This window comes from Phyllobates terribilis, unplaced genomic scaffold, assembly GCF_046119375.1.
Source record: "Phyllobates terribilis strain yellow unplaced genomic scaffold, ASM4611937v1 Scaffold_2__4_contigs__length_985480577, whole genome shotgun sequence".
Lineage (NCBI taxonomy): Eukaryota > Metazoa > Chordata > Amphibia > Anura > Dendrobatidae > Phyllobates > Phyllobates terribilis.
This window is the reverse complement of record NW_027362762.1, coordinates 808,428,499-808,445,202: the sequence shown is the minus strand read 5'-3', so window position 1 is coordinate 808,445,202 and position 16,704 is coordinate 808,428,499. Positions and strand designations below refer to the sequence as shown.

At 51.5% G+C, this 16,704-nt stretch overlaps 1 protein-coding gene across 5 annotated transcripts in view; it reads right to left on the bottom strand.

The window, feature by feature from the left end:
* Nucleotides 1–12,178, bottom strand: part of LOC141230008 (DNA polymerase theta-like) — a 37,363-nt gene extending 25,185 nt beyond the window's left edge. For 4 of the 5 annotated variants that reach the window (XR_012296634.1, XR_012296639.1, XM_073667531.1 and 1 more), the window contains exons 1-16: nucleotides 12,040–12,178; nucleotides 10,980–11,707; nucleotides 9,534–9,716; nucleotides 9,193–9,323; nucleotides 8,397–8,553; nucleotides 8,127–8,235; nucleotides 7,770–7,986; nucleotides 7,420–7,579; nucleotides 5,413–5,559; nucleotides 5,103–5,315; nucleotides 4,729–4,871; nucleotides 4,357–4,552; nucleotides 4,100–4,242; nucleotides 3,838–4,031; nucleotides 1,830–1,954; nucleotides 1,454–1,697 (exon numbers count right to left, since the gene is read on the bottom strand). Coding sequence is in view for 3 of the 5 variants with exons in the window: in XM_073667531.1 (XP_073523632.1) it covers nucleotides 1,454–1,697; nucleotides 1,830–1,954; nucleotides 3,838–4,031; nucleotides 4,100–4,242; nucleotides 4,357–4,552; nucleotides 4,729–4,871; nucleotides 5,103–5,315; nucleotides 5,413–5,559; nucleotides 7,420–7,579; nucleotides 7,770–7,986; nucleotides 8,127–8,235; nucleotides 8,397–8,553; nucleotides 9,193–9,323; nucleotides 9,534–9,716; nucleotides 10,980–11,598 (2,981 nt within the window). In the remaining 2 variants the exon portion in view is untranslated. Of the gene's footprint in view, nucleotides 1–1,453; nucleotides 1,698–1,829; nucleotides 1,955–3,837; nucleotides 4,032–4,099; nucleotides 4,243–4,356; nucleotides 4,553–4,728; nucleotides 4,872–5,102; nucleotides 5,316–5,412; nucleotides 5,560–7,419; nucleotides 7,580–7,769; nucleotides 7,987–8,126; nucleotides 8,236–8,396; nucleotides 8,554–9,192; nucleotides 9,324–9,533; nucleotides 9,717–10,979; nucleotides 11,708–11,938 lie in introns of all 5 variants that reach the window. The other variant, XM_073667532.1, reaches the window with a different exon arrangement.
* Between the last annotated feature and the right edge of the window lie 4,526 nt (nucleotides 12,179–16,704).

Here is a 16,704-nt window from a genome sequence, read left to right as displayed (position 1 = left end):
ATAGGGGTAGTATTATAGTAGTTATATTCTTGTACATAGGGGGCAGTATTATAGTAGTTATATTCTTGTACATAGGGAGCAGTATTATAGTAGTTATATTCTTGTACATAGGGGGCAGTATTATAGTAGTTATATTCTTGTACATAGGGGGCAGTATTATAGTAGTTATATTCTTGTACATAGGGGGCAGTATTATAGTAGTTATATTCTTGTACATAGGGGGCAGTATTATAGTAGTTATATTCTTGTACATAGGGAGCAGTATTATAGTAGTTATATTCTTGTACATAGGGGGCAGTATTATAGTAGTTATATTCTTGTACATAGGGGGCAGTATTATAGTAGTTATATTCTTGTACATAGGGAGCAGTATTATAGTAGTTATATTCTTGTATATAGGGGGCAGTATTCTAGCAGTTATATTCCTGTACATAGGAGCAGTATTATAGTAGTTATATTCTTGTACATAGGAGCAGTATTCTAGCAGTTATATTCTTGTATATAGGGGCAGTATTCTAGCAGTTATATTCTTGTATATAGGGGCAGTATTATAGTAGTTATATTCTTGTACATAGGGAGCAGTATTATAGTAGTTATATTCTTGTACATATGGGCAGTATTATAGTAGTTATATTCTTGTATATAGGGGGCAGTATTCTAGCAGTTATATTCCTGTACATAGGAGCAGTATTATAGTAGTTATATTCTTGTACATAGGAGCAGTATTATAGCAGTTATATTCTTGTACATAGGGGTAGTATTATAGTAGTTATATTCTTGTACATAGGGGGCAGTATTCTAGTAGTTATATTCTGTACATATGGGGCAGTATTATAGTAGTTATATTCTTGTACATAGCAGTATTATAGTAGTTATATTCTTGTACATAGGGGGCAGTATTATAGTAGTTATATTCTTGTACATAGGGGGCAGTATTATAGTAGTTATATTCTTGTACATAGGGAACAGTATTATAGTAGTTATATTCTTGTACATAGGGGGCAGTATTATTGTAGTTATATTCTTGTACATAGGGGGCAGTATTATAGTAGTTATATTCTTATACATAGGGGACAGTATTATAGTAGTTATATTCTTGTACATAGGGGGCAGTATTATAGTAGTTATATTCTTGTACATAGGGGGCAGTATTATAGTAGTTATATTCTTGTACATAGGGGGCAGTATTATAGTAGTTATATTCTTGTACATAGGGAGCAGTATTATAGTAGTTATATTCTTGTACATATGGGCAGTATTATAGTAGTTCTATTCCTGTACAAATGAGCAGTATTATAGTAGTTATATTCTTGTACATAGGGGGCAGTATCATAGTAGTTATATTCTTGTACATAGGAGCAGTATTATAGTAAATACATGCAGGATAATAACTCATCATGTTAACAGAAAGGTAACAGGACGATCTCTCGGCTCAGCAGACAGGTTTTATCACCTCTTAAAGGGCACCGCGTTCTTCAGGGCGGTTTCCACGTCGCTGACATTTCCTCTCGCCAGCACGCTGACAGTAATGAATCCGGCATTGTAGAGCGCTCTCGCCCTCTGAGCGTTCAGTAGATCCAGGCGGACCAGGTCACAGAGCTCTCGCTGTACGCCGAACGTCAGCCGACTCTGGAACTGGGAGAGGAGCAGCTCCATGTTGTGCCATCCCAGGCGATTACTGAACACAGTCACCATTCCTGTAGGACGAAACATTGTAACTAAACCACTGATGATTTTATGCTCCAAGACGATTTATGGCAGTTTCCGCTCTGCTACATCTGCGTATGATGTGGACTGATGACCCTTCCCAGGCTCTCGTGGTCACTCACCGGCGTAGGTGGCGGCCGACTGCTGCAGGGACTGGAGTTGACCTCGGCTGCAGCCGTATTTTTTCGTCAGATCTGACAAAGGAACTTCAGTGATCAAATCCAGCAGCACGAGGCTCGTGTAAAACCTGGAGGGGGAAAAAGGAAGAAACAATGGTCCGAGCACGACCTGCCGTCCCCGTCAACATCCCACGTACTGCTGAATCCCTTACCGACCCCTGACGCACATTGTCTCCGACTGCTGAAAAAGTTGCAGATCACAGAAAATACCCACACAAAACTAATATATAGTAATGGCCGAAAGTGTTGGCACCCTTGAAATTGTTCCAGAAAATGGAGCAGTTCTACCAGAAAATTATAGCAATTCCACATGTTTTGTTATACAAATGTTTATTTCCTTTGTATGTATTGGAACAACATGAAAAAAGAGAAAAAAGCATGTGATGCTCATTCACACTCACCTGTGGCAAGTAACAGATGTGGGCAATATGAAAATCCCCTGACACCAGATAAAAAGGGGAGAAGTTGACTCAATTTTTGCATTTTGTGTCTGTGTGCCACACTAAGCATGGAGAACAGAAAGAGAAGAGCACTGTCTGAGGACTTGAGAACCACAATTGTTTAACAATATCAACAAGCTCAAGTGATGTTGATGTTCCTTTGTCATAACTATCTGTCCACATTTGAATGAGATGAAACGCTATGGCAGGAGACACAGGAGGACCCTACAGCTGACACAGAGACATAAAAAAAGCTAGACTGCAGTTTGCCAAAATGTACGTGAGTAAGTCAAAATCTTTCTGGGAAAGAGTCTTGTGGACAGATGAGCTAGAGCTTTGTGGTAAAGCACATCATTCTACTGTTTACTGAAAACAGAATGATGCGTACAAAGAAAAGAACACAGGACCTGCAGTCAGATATGGTGGATGTTTTGGGATTTTATGCTGTTTCTTGGCTGTGTACAAGGCATCATGAAATCTGAAGACTACCAAAGGATTCTGGGTGGCAATGTAGTGCCCAGTGTCAGAAAGCTGGGTTTGTGTCCTAGGTCATGGGTCTTCTAGTAGGACAATGGCCTCAAACATACTTGAAGAAGACCCCAGAAATGGATGGAAACAAAGCGCTGGAGAGTCCTGAAGTGGCAGAAATGAGTCCGGATCTAAATCCCATTGATCTCCTGGGGAGAGATCTTACAGCTGCTGGGAGAAGACGTCTTCACATATGAGACCTGGAGCAGATTGTAAGAAGAGTCCAAGATCCCGGCTGAGGAGGAAGAAGCTGATGGTTATAGGAAGCGATTGATTGCAGTTATTTATTCCAAAGGATGTGCAATCAAATATTAAGGAGGGGGCGACAATTGTGTCCGGCCCATTTTTGTAGTTTTGTGTTAAATTATGTTCAATTTGCCTTTTTTTGTGTTGCTCCAACACACACAAAGGAAATAAACCGGTGTGTAACAAAACGTGTAATTGTGATAATGTTCTGGGAGAAATGCTTCATTTTCTGGAATAATTTCAAGGGTGCCATACATTATATATATATTATATATATACACACACACACACTTACTATTAAAATATATGATTGATATTCAATTGACCTGGAGAATCACGTTACAGGGTCATTTTTACTCAACTATGAATACAATAAAAAAAAAAGAAAAAAAAAGTGGAATTGCAATTGTTTTTCCACAATTTTCACAACACGTGGATTCCCCCCCCCCCCCATTTTTTAGTGCATTATACGGTAAAGTTAATGGTGTCATTAATAACTAAAACTTGTCCTGCAAAAACCAAGCCTTGATACAGCAATGATGATGGATAAAAGTTATGGCTCCTGGAATAAGAGGAGGAAGGAAAAACTAATATTGTTCGGCTCCTTAAAGAGTAAAGAGCGACAATAGAGAAGGGAACATGAAGACTCGCGTACGGATGGGCACTACAGACTAAGGGGGGCGTTGGGGAGCTCAGGGTCAGTCAGCTGCCGCACAGCTCACATCACGGACGGTCACCTCTTGTGGATGGCGATCTGCCGATGCTGTCGATCCGTTTTGGCGACGATCTTTCCGTTTACAGAGCGGGCCAGGAAGCCTTCCTCAATCCCCACCAGCTCGGCCACGCGTTTCATGGACACGGAGAGTTTCTCCCAGAGACAGAAGAACTGGTACCAGTCGATGGTGGCCCACTCCTCGTACACAGGGGTGACCTGAGGGCGACAGAGGGGCTCAGTGATAAGAGGCGCAGGGCGTGATCCGCGGTTGTGTGATCACTCACCAGGTACAGGATGTGCAGGTCGTTCTCCAGGACGAAGCCTTTCATCGCCCTCTGAAGATCTGCAAAAATCCCCAGAGCCTCGGAGGGCGACAGCGAGGACGAGAGTGTGGCGGAGCCGAGCTTTGTGGGGCGATAAACCTCCGCTGCAGAGAAACATCAGAACATCATGTCTGGAGGTCGGATAATCCCTCCTGGTCAGGATCAGTCCTTGGGGATAACCAGGTTCCTCGGCGTCCCCTCCGCACGGTGACCGTTACCTTTCTCTCCGTGCCGCTCCTCCTCCACCATCTGTATGAACTCATTCCTCAGCAGCCAGTCCACGCACGCCTCAATCGCCCCGTGGTCCCGCCGCTCCGGATCTCCACCCTCCTCTCTCAGGCTCGCAGCCAACAGGGTGCAAGAGGCGTAAATCCTTACGTCCTCGGGGGTGTCTGCCACCCCGCCAACGATGATCTGGGTGCAAATCAGAGTGAGTGAGAACTCGTGTGCCCGGACGTCATCATATCACGTTCCGTCACTACGGCTGCTCCACCTGTGAGCGACAGCCATCACTGCAGTGCAGGAACATGAACCAGGAGGCTCAGGATGAATATGGGTACAGGGCGATGCATGATGTAGTGGGTCCTCACCTCCAGGATAGCCCGGATCATGCTGCCCGTCACTCCGGCCCCTTCCTTCCGCTGGAGGCAGCTCTGGACAGGCTTCAGGGACCCCTGCAGTAGACTGATCCCCTTCGCTCTCTCCACAGGCTTACAGATGAGGATGCTCTCCCCTGCGGAGGACGGAAACAGAAGTGAAAATGAGAATCTCTGCACAGATCTAACACGTCCCTTCGCTAAGCGTTTGCTTCCATAGCATCTAGGATGATATCAGGTCACAGTCACCGGCCTGACAGTCAGCCTGGCTGATAGCAGACGACAGTAGAGTACACAAACCCCAGATCCGTGCACACTCCCGGAGCGCAGTAATACCGCCATCGCATTACTCCCCTCCCCGCTCTCACCTTCGGTGTCCACCCCTTTGCGGCCGGCTCTTCCTGCCATCTGCTTATACGTCAGGATGTCCAGAAGTCGCCCATTGAACAGTGGAGTCCTGATGATGACCCGCCGAGCCGGGAGGTTGACGCCGGAGGACAGGGTGGAGGTCGCCGCCAGCACACGGACAATACCCTGCCGGAAGGCGCCTTCTATCACATCACGCTCATCAAACGTCAGCCCTGCGGACACAATGGAGGTAGACACGTGCCAGAAGGGGTTAATGAGGGTGACAGCAGTAATCAGAAGGGGGCAACCGTCATTTACAGTGGTCAGTACCGGCATGATGGAAAGCCACGCCCCAGGGAACGGTGCGACCAAGAACAGCGTCCAGCCCGGCCGGACATCGCCTCAGCTGCCCCACCACGTCCTGGATGCCGTCCTTGTCCAGGACCACAGGGGCGATGCTCGGCTCCAATCTGCCATCTGTCACAAACAACAACTACCCCCATCAGTACAGAGCAAAAGGCAGAATAATTTAACCCTCTAGTCAGCATAAAACATCGATGGAAAACTCAAAAACTTCTCAACTTCCAAGACTTTTAAAGGAGAAGCCTGGAATTGTGCTGCCACCTGGTGGAGCAACAAGGTAACACCTGAAGGACTAAGAATAAGGCGTCATTTAGGAGAGAAATTACGTCCCCGATGCCACCTAGTGGAGGGAGCGACCCTATAAGTTAAATATGTAGGTTAGTGCGAGCGCCCCATTATGCAGGGTAGTACGAGCGCCCCATTATGTAGGGTAGTACGAGCGCCCCATTATGTAGGGCAGTACGAGCGCCCCATTATGTAGGGCAGTACGAGCGCCCCAGTATGTAGGGTAGTGCGAGCGCCCCAGTATGTAGGGTAGTGCGAGCGCCCCAGTATGTAGGGTAGTACGAGCGCCCCAGTATGTAGGGTAGTACGAGCGCCCCAGTATGTAGGGTAGTACGAGCGCCCCAGTATGTAGGGTAGTACGAGCGCCCCAGTATGTAGGGTAGTGCGAGCGCCCCAGTATGTAGGGTAGTGCGAGCGCCCCAGTATGTAGGGTAGTGCGAGCGCCCCAGTATGTAGGGTAGTGCGAGCGCCCCAGTATGTAGGGTAGTGCGAGCGCCCCATTATGCAGGTTAGTGCGAGCGCCCCATTATGCAGGTTAGTGCGAGCGCCCCATTATGCAGGTTAGTGCGAGCGCCCCAGTATGCAGGTTAGTGCGAGCGCCCCAGTATGTAGGGTACTGCGAGCGCCCCAGTATGTAGGGTACTGCGAGCGCCCCAGTATGTAGGGTACTACGAGCGCCCCAGTATGTAGGGTACTACGAGCGCCCCAGTATGTAGGGTACTACGAGCGCCCCAGTATGTAGGGTACTACGAGCGCCCCAGTATGTAGGGTACTACGAGCGCCCCAGTATGTAGGGTACTACGAGCGCCCCAGTATGTAGGGTACTACGAGCGCCCCAGTATGTAGGGTACTACGAGCGCCCCAGTATGTAGGGTACTACGAGCGCCCCAGTATGTAGGGTACTACGAGCGCCCCAGTATGTAGGGTACTACGAGCGCCCCAGTATGTAGGGTACTACGAGCGCCCCAGTATGTAGGGTACTACGAGCGCCCCAGTATGTAGGGTACTACGAACGCCCCAGTATGTAGGGTACTACGAACGCCCCAGTATGTAGGGTACTACGAGCGCCCCATTATGTAGGGTACTACGAGCGCCCCATTATGTAGGGTACTACGAGCGCCCCATTATGTAGGGTAGTACGAGCGCCCCAGTATGTAGGGTAGTACGAGCGCCCCATTATATCTGTATATTACGTCCACTTTGGAGCACGGAGGAGACGCTTTGTGATTTTCTTTTTAGAATTATTTTTGTCTGTTTATATTGAGTTTTGTTATCGAGTTCCCACCATCAGGTAACGATTTCTGGGGGATGTAACACTGTAATAGGGGCAGGAGTCGGGAGCAGCTGTCCATAGACGGTGGTCTCTCCTTTTCGGATAAATCTCTGGTTTGGGATAGTTTATTTTGGGGGATAATTTGTGTTGTTTTCCACCGTGACTGCGGGATGGATACGAGATGTCGTGCCAGAAGGAGCCGAGAATAAGCAACGGGCACCGACCCACAGAAGCTTGACGCTGACACCGCACATCTACAGCCCAGGACTGACAGCAATAAGACAGCGCAGCCCCCGATATTCGCACTGCCCCCAATATCCGCGCTGCATCGATATTTGTGCCCGAGTCTTACCTGCCGCCTCCTGCGCTGCCCCCGATATTCGCGCAGCCCCCCGATATTTCTGCCCAGGTCTTACCTGCCGCCTCAAGCGCTGCCCGCTGGTACAGGTTGTAGAACTCTCGGGCGATCGTATCGGACAACTTCTCACACCAGTTCTTGGACGGACAGAAGATTAAGATGGCGTGACCGCCCTGCAGGGTCTCGTAACACAGACTGACAACATGGTCGTCATCCCCCTGTGATAAGAGCGGAGGCGTCAGCGGGAATCAGTAAGACCACACATTTGTGTGTCGCAGTCACAGGATGGAGCGGCCGGGGATCTCCTGACCTCCACATGTCTCACATGAGTTAGGAGACCCCCGGCTGCTCGGACGTGACGCCGGCCGGACATCTCCCCTCCCTCCATCATTACATGTCAGTTCTCACCTTCACGTGAATTAGCGGCTCCATTTCCCGCACCGCGGCCATGGAGGAGTTGTAGAAGGTTTTGCTGATTTTGAGCTGCTCTCGGAGGGGCACGGGGCGGTAGTCTGTGTGGTAGAGCTCGGCCCCGAGCCAGGAAGCCAGCAGGCCGAGGTTGGGCAGAGTGGCGCTCATCCCCACGATCTGCACCTCGATCTGGGAGTCGCGTGAGGATTTATTCCTGCAACGTGATAAGGAAACAAGAAGAGGCGGGAAGAAGAGTTACATCCCTTCCGAGGGGTCATCCTGGAAGGGACATCGCTGTATCTCCGGGGGTCTCCATTACATACTATGTGCACAATCTGCCGATAGATCACTCACCCGGCCGAAGGTTTCCGGGTCACGTACTGGATCTTGGTGAGGAGAAGCTCCAGCAGATAACCGCGGTGCGAATCCCCCAACATGTGCAGCTCGTCCACCACCAGCATCCCTGCACACAGGGGAAACCAGACCACAACCCCCATCATTAACCGTGTGAGACACCACAACCTACATCATCATCAGAGGAGACAACACCCATCATTTTCAGTCCACTACTCAACATCAATGACACATAACCCCCATCATCCTGTAGCAGATTGGAGTACGCACCCAGCAGGTCGATCCTGTTCTCCTCGATCAGTCGGTTCACCAGGCCATTTGCTTTCTCAATGGTGCAGACAGCGACATCCAAAGAAGTGAAGCCCCCGGCTGGAGTGGAGCCCCCCATATACCCGCCGACCCGGACCCCGACCTCCTGGAACAGGTTCTGAAAAACAATGTGTAACTGATAAAAGCTCAGCAACTCCTGATCTCTAGGGGCCCGGCGCCGCCTGACCTCTAGGGGCCCAGCACAGCCCGGCGCCGCCTGACCTCTAGGGGCCCAGCACAGCCCGGCGCCGCCTGACCTCTAGGGGCCCAGCACAGCCCGGCGCCGCCTGACCTCTAGGGGCCCAGCACAGCCCGGCGCCGCCTGACCTCTAGGGGCCCAGCACAGCCCGGCGCCGCCTGACCTCTAGGGGCCCAGCACAGCCCGGCGCCGCCTGACCTCTAGGGGCCCAGCACAGCCCGGCGCCGCCTGACCTCTAGGGGCCCAGCACAGCCCGGCGCCGCCTGACCTCTAGGGGCCCAGCACAGCCCGGCGCCTCCTGACCTCTAGGGGCCCAGCACAGCCCGGCGCCTCCTGACCTCTAGGGGCCCAGCACAGCCCGGCGCCTCCTGACCTCTAGGGGCCCAGTACAGCCCGGCGCCTCCTGACCTCTAGGGGCCCAGTACAGCCCGGCGCCTCCTGACCTCTAGGGTCCCGGCACAGCCCGCCGCCTGACCTCTCGGGGCCCCGCGCCTCCTGATCTAACAGTACAGCAGCTCACAGCCTATAGGGGGCAGCACACATTTGCTCTGCCGTTACCTGCAGGTACAAGGTCTTCTCTTTGGCTACTGATACGAAGGGCAGGATGAATATGGCTTTCTTCCGCGTCTCGAGGACTCTCTTCAGGATGAGCAGTTCGGCCACCAGAGTCTTCCCGGCACTTGTAGGAGCTGAGAGGAAAGAACGGGTTAATGTGAGAGTGCAGGACAATCCCACACATAGCAATTCCCTCATATCTGTGGTATCAGCCCCCGATGCACCTCCTGAGCTCGGCTGGCTCAGGTCATTGTATATATACTGTATATATAACTGTTACCACATGAATATTCTGCAGCTATAGACCGGGGGAGGGGGAGGGTAACATGGCAGACTATACTCACCAGAATACACCAGGTTCTTCCCCCCCAGGACCTGCCCCTGCATCAGACACTCCGCCTGCCACTCAAACATCTGGACCACCCCCAGGCCGGCGTACGCCCCCTGTACGGCTCTGGGCAGACCCCAGCTCTCCAGCAGGAGCTTGTCCGCCAGCTCGGCCGGCACCGCCACATGGAGGCCACGTCCTGCGGGAGACAACGGAGGAGGAAACGTCAGCCATCAGGTCAGAAATTCAGTGCGTTCTCCCACTCTCCAGCAGGGGGAGCTCAGGAGACCAGTAGTTACCACAGTGTAATGGAGTTTTCTAGGTAAAATCCACCGCAGGTGACGGCGAGGAGCGAAGACGGAGTGGCCATTATTGGAGAAAGAATACCCCGATCTACAGACGACAGACACCGAACATGGCATCTGTCACCCGCTGTAATCGCCACTGTTTTGGATCTGGGGAGGATTCTCTTCTGTTCTTGAGATACGGACCCCTCATTCTTGCATGTATATGTAGCCTCATTAGCTAACTAGGCGGAGCCCACAGAGAAGGCAAGGGCCACCCCTGATTGGCTATCAAGGCTGGATTCATAAACAGGAATGAGGAGTCTGGATCTCAGGAACAGAAGAGAAACCTCCCCGGATCCAGAACAGCGGCGATTACACCGGGTGACCGGTCGTCTGGAATAGAAACCGGGGCGGTGGGGCCGGAGTCAGGGAAAGTGAGGAGTCGGAGGTTTGGCCGACCGACTGCACAGCCCTGGTAGAAACAGAATTAAAAAAAAGCCCATGAGGTGCCGACATCTGAGGAACCAGAGGGAAAGTGCTGTCTAATCCTGATATAAACCAGATATAATCCAGGTATAAACCAGATATAATCCAGGTATAAACCAGATATAATCCAGGTATAATCCTGCTAGATCATCCCTGTAAAAGGGTTTTCCGTTCTTCTGTAAAGGTTCACAGAGAAGTCATGGCAGTAAAAAGGAAGAAGCCAAGGTCGCAGCCCGAGCAGAAGAGACATCATAACTGACAGTCGCCTGGCCGCAGGGTCACATGGCATCTGATTGGCCGCAGGGTCACATGGCCGCTGGTCGGGACGTCACCAAATCCCCTTTAGGTTCTGCTCCTCTCTAATACGCTGTCAGGACATCGGCCGCTATCAGCGACATTTCTCAGGAGGTGAATACAGGGCCGGGGGGTTCACATTTAGGTCTCCATCGCCGCAAGCGAAAATGCACAAAAATTTGTCATTTTTTTGAGAACCGAATCTGTCAGAATAAAAACCTTTAGCCCCCCGAACCTCATCAAGAGCGGCGTAAGAAGAGGCGCAAACGCTTCAGAAATATGGGGGACGGAAAAAGATAAATTTCTGCATAAAAAGTGTCACCGGGAACGGGTCAGAAGTCTGCACACAACGGCCGACCCTCCACGGCTTCCTGTTGGTATTGCCGCACACTCACCGCTGCCGCTCAGGCTGCCGTCCAGCAGGGAGCGCTCCAGACCAGACGGTGGCGCTAGCACTGAGGCGGAGGGGATGGCGCCCCCGCTCTCCCGCCTGCTCCCCTTCTCCAGGATGGACGCCTGCTGCCCCGGGCTGAATAGGATGTAGTCTCTGGTGTCAGCCGCTCCTCCGCTGGCCCCGGGGCCCCCGCTCTGTTGTGCAGGGGACATCCTGCTGCTCGGAGCTCGGGGCTTGTGGTGTGTGTGGAGCGTGGCCTTCTTGCACCTGGAGGGGCTGGTGGGGTCCTCGGAGCCGGGCAGGGTGTAGTCTAAGTTGTCAGCCGCTCCTCTCCTGGCCCCGGGGCCCCGCAGTCTGGCAGACGTCCTGCTGCTCGGAGCTCGGGGCTTGTGGTGTGTACGGAGCACTGGCTTCTTACACCTGGAGGGGCTCATGGGGTCCTCGGACCCCGGGCTGGACATGGAGCGCGGACGCACACGCTTGCGGCTGTTGTGGGGGCCCAGGACCCCCTTAGTGCTGGGTGCCCCCATCTTCGGATCATTTTCCTTGACTGTCAATCCTCCGAACAAGATGGCGGCCAGGCTGGCCTTCTTGGCCGGGGATCTGTGCGGCTTCTGCATGGTGATGGCTGCTCATCCGGTTTGCTCAGTGCATGGCGACAGGGCCTGGAGACGTGGCCCCCACGGGGGTCCTCTGAGGGGGCCACATTATCAGGATGGGGCCCTGGACCTAAGGAAGGAGAAGAGGAGGGAGAAGGTGAAGCGGCCGCCATCTTGTCATCACACAAATCATGGCTGACAACTACAACGCCCAGCATGCAGATCTCCGCTTTGTGCAGGAGCAACTGGTAACCAGCGGCATGGGGCCCCGAAATGTGCGAGCAGCCCCTGATAACGAGCCCCCAGAGTTTACAGATCGGTCACCATGACAACCAGGCTACAGGGGGACTGAACCACTGACCTCACTGAGTCGGATCTGCCGCCACACTGGATATCACCCCTGCTCTGCACAATGGTCTGTCCCGGCACTTTATCCTCCCCCTTTCCTCACATGGTTTTTACCTCCTCTCCTCCGCTGTCCGGAGCCGCTCGCCAGGTTTAAACTGCGCGCGTGACCATCCTGCGCCGTCACTGACGTCATCACTGGAGCTACGAGCTGACCGCGCCGCCGCCATGTCTTTTGTGGGCAGCTGCGTCATGTGACAAGATGGATTAACGGATCCCTGTGGACTGATGGGAAGAGTCAACGGTCACAACAGCAACTGAAGGGTTAATAACGTGTGTGCTAATCACAAATGTGAGGGGAATCCTGAGATCAGCATGCAGGGGGTTAACGAGCAGTGACGTCAGCTGATCCCTATGTTATAAGTAGTCAGCAGTGAGGGCGGAGCAGGGGGCCATGGTGGCGGGGTCTTCTTGCAGTGTTGAACCAGTTTCACATGTAGCGTTACTTCTTGCTGCTTTTCCAGAATTTTTCACACATTTAAATGTACGTGATGAAAATGCCACAAACTTTCTTAATTAATTTTTTTACTGCAGACTTTTCTTCTGCAAATGCCTCTTGTATACACATCCTCAGAGTGCATGCACACGGTCCGGAGCGCTGCGGTGTGAGGCTGCGTCACTGAGTGTTATACAGCGGCAAACCCGCAGCGTCCAGATGTGACAGCGCAGTGCATGATAGTCCTAGAAATCCCATGTCCACTATACATCTCTGCACCTGCGGACCACCCGCGGACACGGACATGTAGTGCGTCTTACAGACCCGCAGCATGTCAATTTCTCTTGTGGGTCTGCATGTGGACTTTCCCCATAGACTAACATCAATGAGGAAAGTCCGCGTGTGGATAAAAAGCCACTAATTTTGTATAAACTGAGTGGAAGCCACCGGTCACTATTCTGCTGTGTCAGAGCTGCAGGCAGCCCCGGACAGTGTGCACATACCCTTATACTCCAGAGCTGCACTCACTATTCTGCTGGTGCAGTCACTGTGTACATACATTACATTACTGATCCTGAGTTACCTCCTGTATTATACTCCAGAGCTGCGCTCACTATTCTGCTGGTGCAGTCACTGTGTACATACATTACATTACTGATCCTGAGTTACATCTTGTATTATACCCCAGAGCTGCACTCACTATTCTGCTGGTGCAGTCACTATGTACATACATTACATTACTGATCCTGAGTTACCTCCTGTATTATCCTCCAGAGCTGCACTCACTATTCTGCTGGTGTAGTCACCCGTGTACATACATTACATTACTGATCCTGAGTTACCTCCTGTATTATACTCCAGAGCTGCACTCACTATTCTGCTGGTGCAGTCACTGTGTACATACATTACATTACTGATCCTGAGTTACATCCTGTATTATACTCCAGAGCTGCACTCACTATTCTGCTGGTGCAGTCACTGTGTACATACATTACATTACTGATCCTGAGTTACATCCTGTATTATACCCCAGAGCTGCACTCACTATTCTGCTGGTGCAGTCACTGTGTACATACATTGCTGATCCTGAGTTACAGCCTGTATTTTACTCCAGAGCTGCACTCGCTTGTTTTCTTCCTTTAGTATTAGTAATGGCGCGGCGTTCCTATGAGAGATGTTCCTGGTTCCCGTCTGGTCTGAGGGAGAAGACGAGTTGTAGGTAATTAGAGGGATATTCTGTGTTTGCTCCGCTTACATCTTGCAGTATCCGGTCTCTGCTCGCTGTCAGTCACTGGGCTATGTCCTTGTTCTTTCCTGGGATATTCCTGCTCCGGTGCTGGATGCACAGTTACACGGCTCGTTAGTTATCAGTCTACTGCGTCGTCAGCTCCATCATTACTGGCTGCCGCTCTCTCTTCAGACGCGGCTGCTGCTGCGATCTGTTGCGGTTCTGCAGGGGTCGGGCTCAGCTCCTGGACTCTTCTCCGGACCCCGCCTGTGTCCATGAGGCTGTGAAGCTGCTGGAAGAGGTAATGGTGCGGCTCTTGTCCTGCTGCCTGTAACCCCCCCAGGTATTGGTGCCTGCACTGCCCCCTATCAGCTTCTTGTAGATGGCGGCTGCGCTCGAGCTGTGTCCTGTGGATGTGGGGACTCTCTGCAGGATTCGTGGTCTCTGGCCGTGGCACTCTCCTCAGCCTTCCTCCCCAGACGTCATGAAGATGTGTGCAGACCCCGAGGGGCCTCCAGGTGAGTGTGACCCCATTAACCCTTACAAGCCTTGTCATCTGCAGACTATGGTTCCCCCATAGGTGATTGATGGCGACGGACGCCCTGGATCAAAGGACACTCTGATCCTAGATTTGTCACCAGTGAATCGCCCCAATTGGTGCAAATCATTGTGTGCATGATGGAGGGGACTCTGTGCTGCCCCTCTAAGCCTTGTAAAGGGAACAATGGCACTGACTGTGGGGTGAGGGCAATCCAGACCCTGATATTGGCCCACAGGGAAGTGTAGGGGCACTCGGGTATAATGCGCGTGGACTGTAATAGCACTCCCATTGCACATCGGATGTGTGACGGTCAATGGTGAGGATTTACTAGGATAAATGTGACGGCGTTTGCTCCAAAATCTGCAAATGGCTCTTCAGAGGAAGATGACTGACCGTCTAGCGCCACCTACAGGCAGTGGCAATCAGGAATCAGCATTGACCTTAACGAGCCGTATAAAAGCCAAACTAGACGCTGTTTGCAGACTTGTGTTTCAGGGTATCTGCTGCTCATCAGAGGCCTCTGATGGGGGTCTAGAGCATAACGTCACCTTGTGGAGAGGGTCACTGTCACTTCTCACCCTCTGATGCCTATTATTGTAAGCGCCCCCTCTTTGCAGTGATGATGGTGGCACATTGTGTCTTGGGTCTACATTCCCCCCTGAGTGCCGCATTGATCTGGTGACCCCCATATTCTCGCTTCCCTCCTTATACACAGGTTTCCCTGCCGTCTGCTTCGTGGGTTTTTCTTCTCGATGGATTTGATGCGTCACTGGCATAAAATGACGAATGTGATCCCCCTGGATCCAAGATCTTAGAGGTGAGTGACCCCCGGGTTATGGGGGCACGGAGGGTCTTGGATGTGACCTCTGCTTACTAACGCTTTTACTTGCAGGTTTGCTCTTCTGGTTCAGTTCCCCGTCCACAGGGCATGTGCCTGTCCTGCTGGGGGCTCCAGGCGGTGTTGTCGGAGGCGAGTACAGGAGCTGCTCACTCTTTAGTCCTGATGCTTGGTTGTACATGATGGAGGGGTCCGCTTGTCATACACACAGCACCAGTCCTCTGATGGGGCAGGGGGTCAGTGTATGGGGGGGGGATCTTTGTGTCGGTCCATCTGTGTGCTGTAACCCCCCCCTCATGTCTTCTGGTTCCTTGTCAGGTGTCTGCAGGCAAAACGCACAAACCCAGCAATCGACAAGCAGCAGCAGTGGACCGGAGAGCAGAGGAGTACAGAACCACTGCAGTCATATTCAGTGAGTCGTGGGGGAGGGAGTCTGTTATCAGATATTGGGATCCACTTCTCTGATATCGGCTTCTGACTGGTGGCGTGAGCGACTCATTACCGATCAGAAATTACAAATATCTGAGTAAAGGGAAAAACCAAATCTGATGACCATCACCACCACCACCATCACCTCTCCCTCTTCTCCATCAGATCATTTAAGCGATTCGGAGAAGACGCGAGAGAACGAAATACCGGGGGCCGAAGAGCGATCCGTCCACAGACTGAGACCCGTGAGTGACGGTGGAAGTGTAGAAACTGCAAACTCCATGTTGTCATACACAGCGGGCGTCACCACAGCCGAGGACACGAGACTGAGCGTCAGGATAGCAACTCAGTACAAATATATATTACTGGGACATGGAAGGAACTGCAGCAACTGGTTATATCCGATTGCTGGAGTTCAACCATTGGGGTCAATAGTGACCCAAAAAACTGGCCTACCCCATGTTGCATGGAGCAGAGGTCTGTGCTTCATTCATTTCTGGAGATCCTCTAACTCCTATTGCACCATTCATCGTCCACGGTGCAGAGGCCGCACACACACACTTGATGGTAATGGAAAGTTATGTGCTTCATTCCTTAAGAACCTAAGAGTAGCGCCAAAAAGAAGCACAGGGTTTGCGCCTTATGCCAGGCCCCCCTTTCCATAGATTGGCAGAAACCGCTTTGTGCTAGTTGTATTAACCAAACCATAGCGGAGAGCACCCCGGATTTTGCTTCTAATTTGAGATCCATAATCCGTACAGAGGTTCACTATTCCCTAAAAAGGTTTACTTAAGGGAAAAATAGATCCCATAAGGATATCTCCTCCGACTATGATTCATCCTCCCAGTCGGAGGATCCATGCCTCAGTGAATAATCATCCTCTTCATCAGACAGTGATAGCCCCTGTTTCCCTATTGAGGGTACGGACAAGTTGGTCAGAGCTGTCAGATCAATCTGGGGTTGAGGGAGGAGAAGGCAGCCAGGTCCCTGGAAGACATTATGTTCGCAGGCCTGGAGGGAAAAAACGCTCCTTTCCAGTGAATCCTAAAATTCAGACCCTTACAGACTGGGAATGGAGGAAGCCTGAGAAATCGTGAGTGTTGCCCTCATGCTCCAAAAGGAGGTACCCCTTCGAGGATAGTGTCTCTGGGTCCTGGGATAAAATTCCTAAAGTTGACGGGTCTGACGCCCGATCATCCAAAAAATCGTCCCTACCCCTGGAGGATTTGGGCAGTCTAAAGGATGCTCTA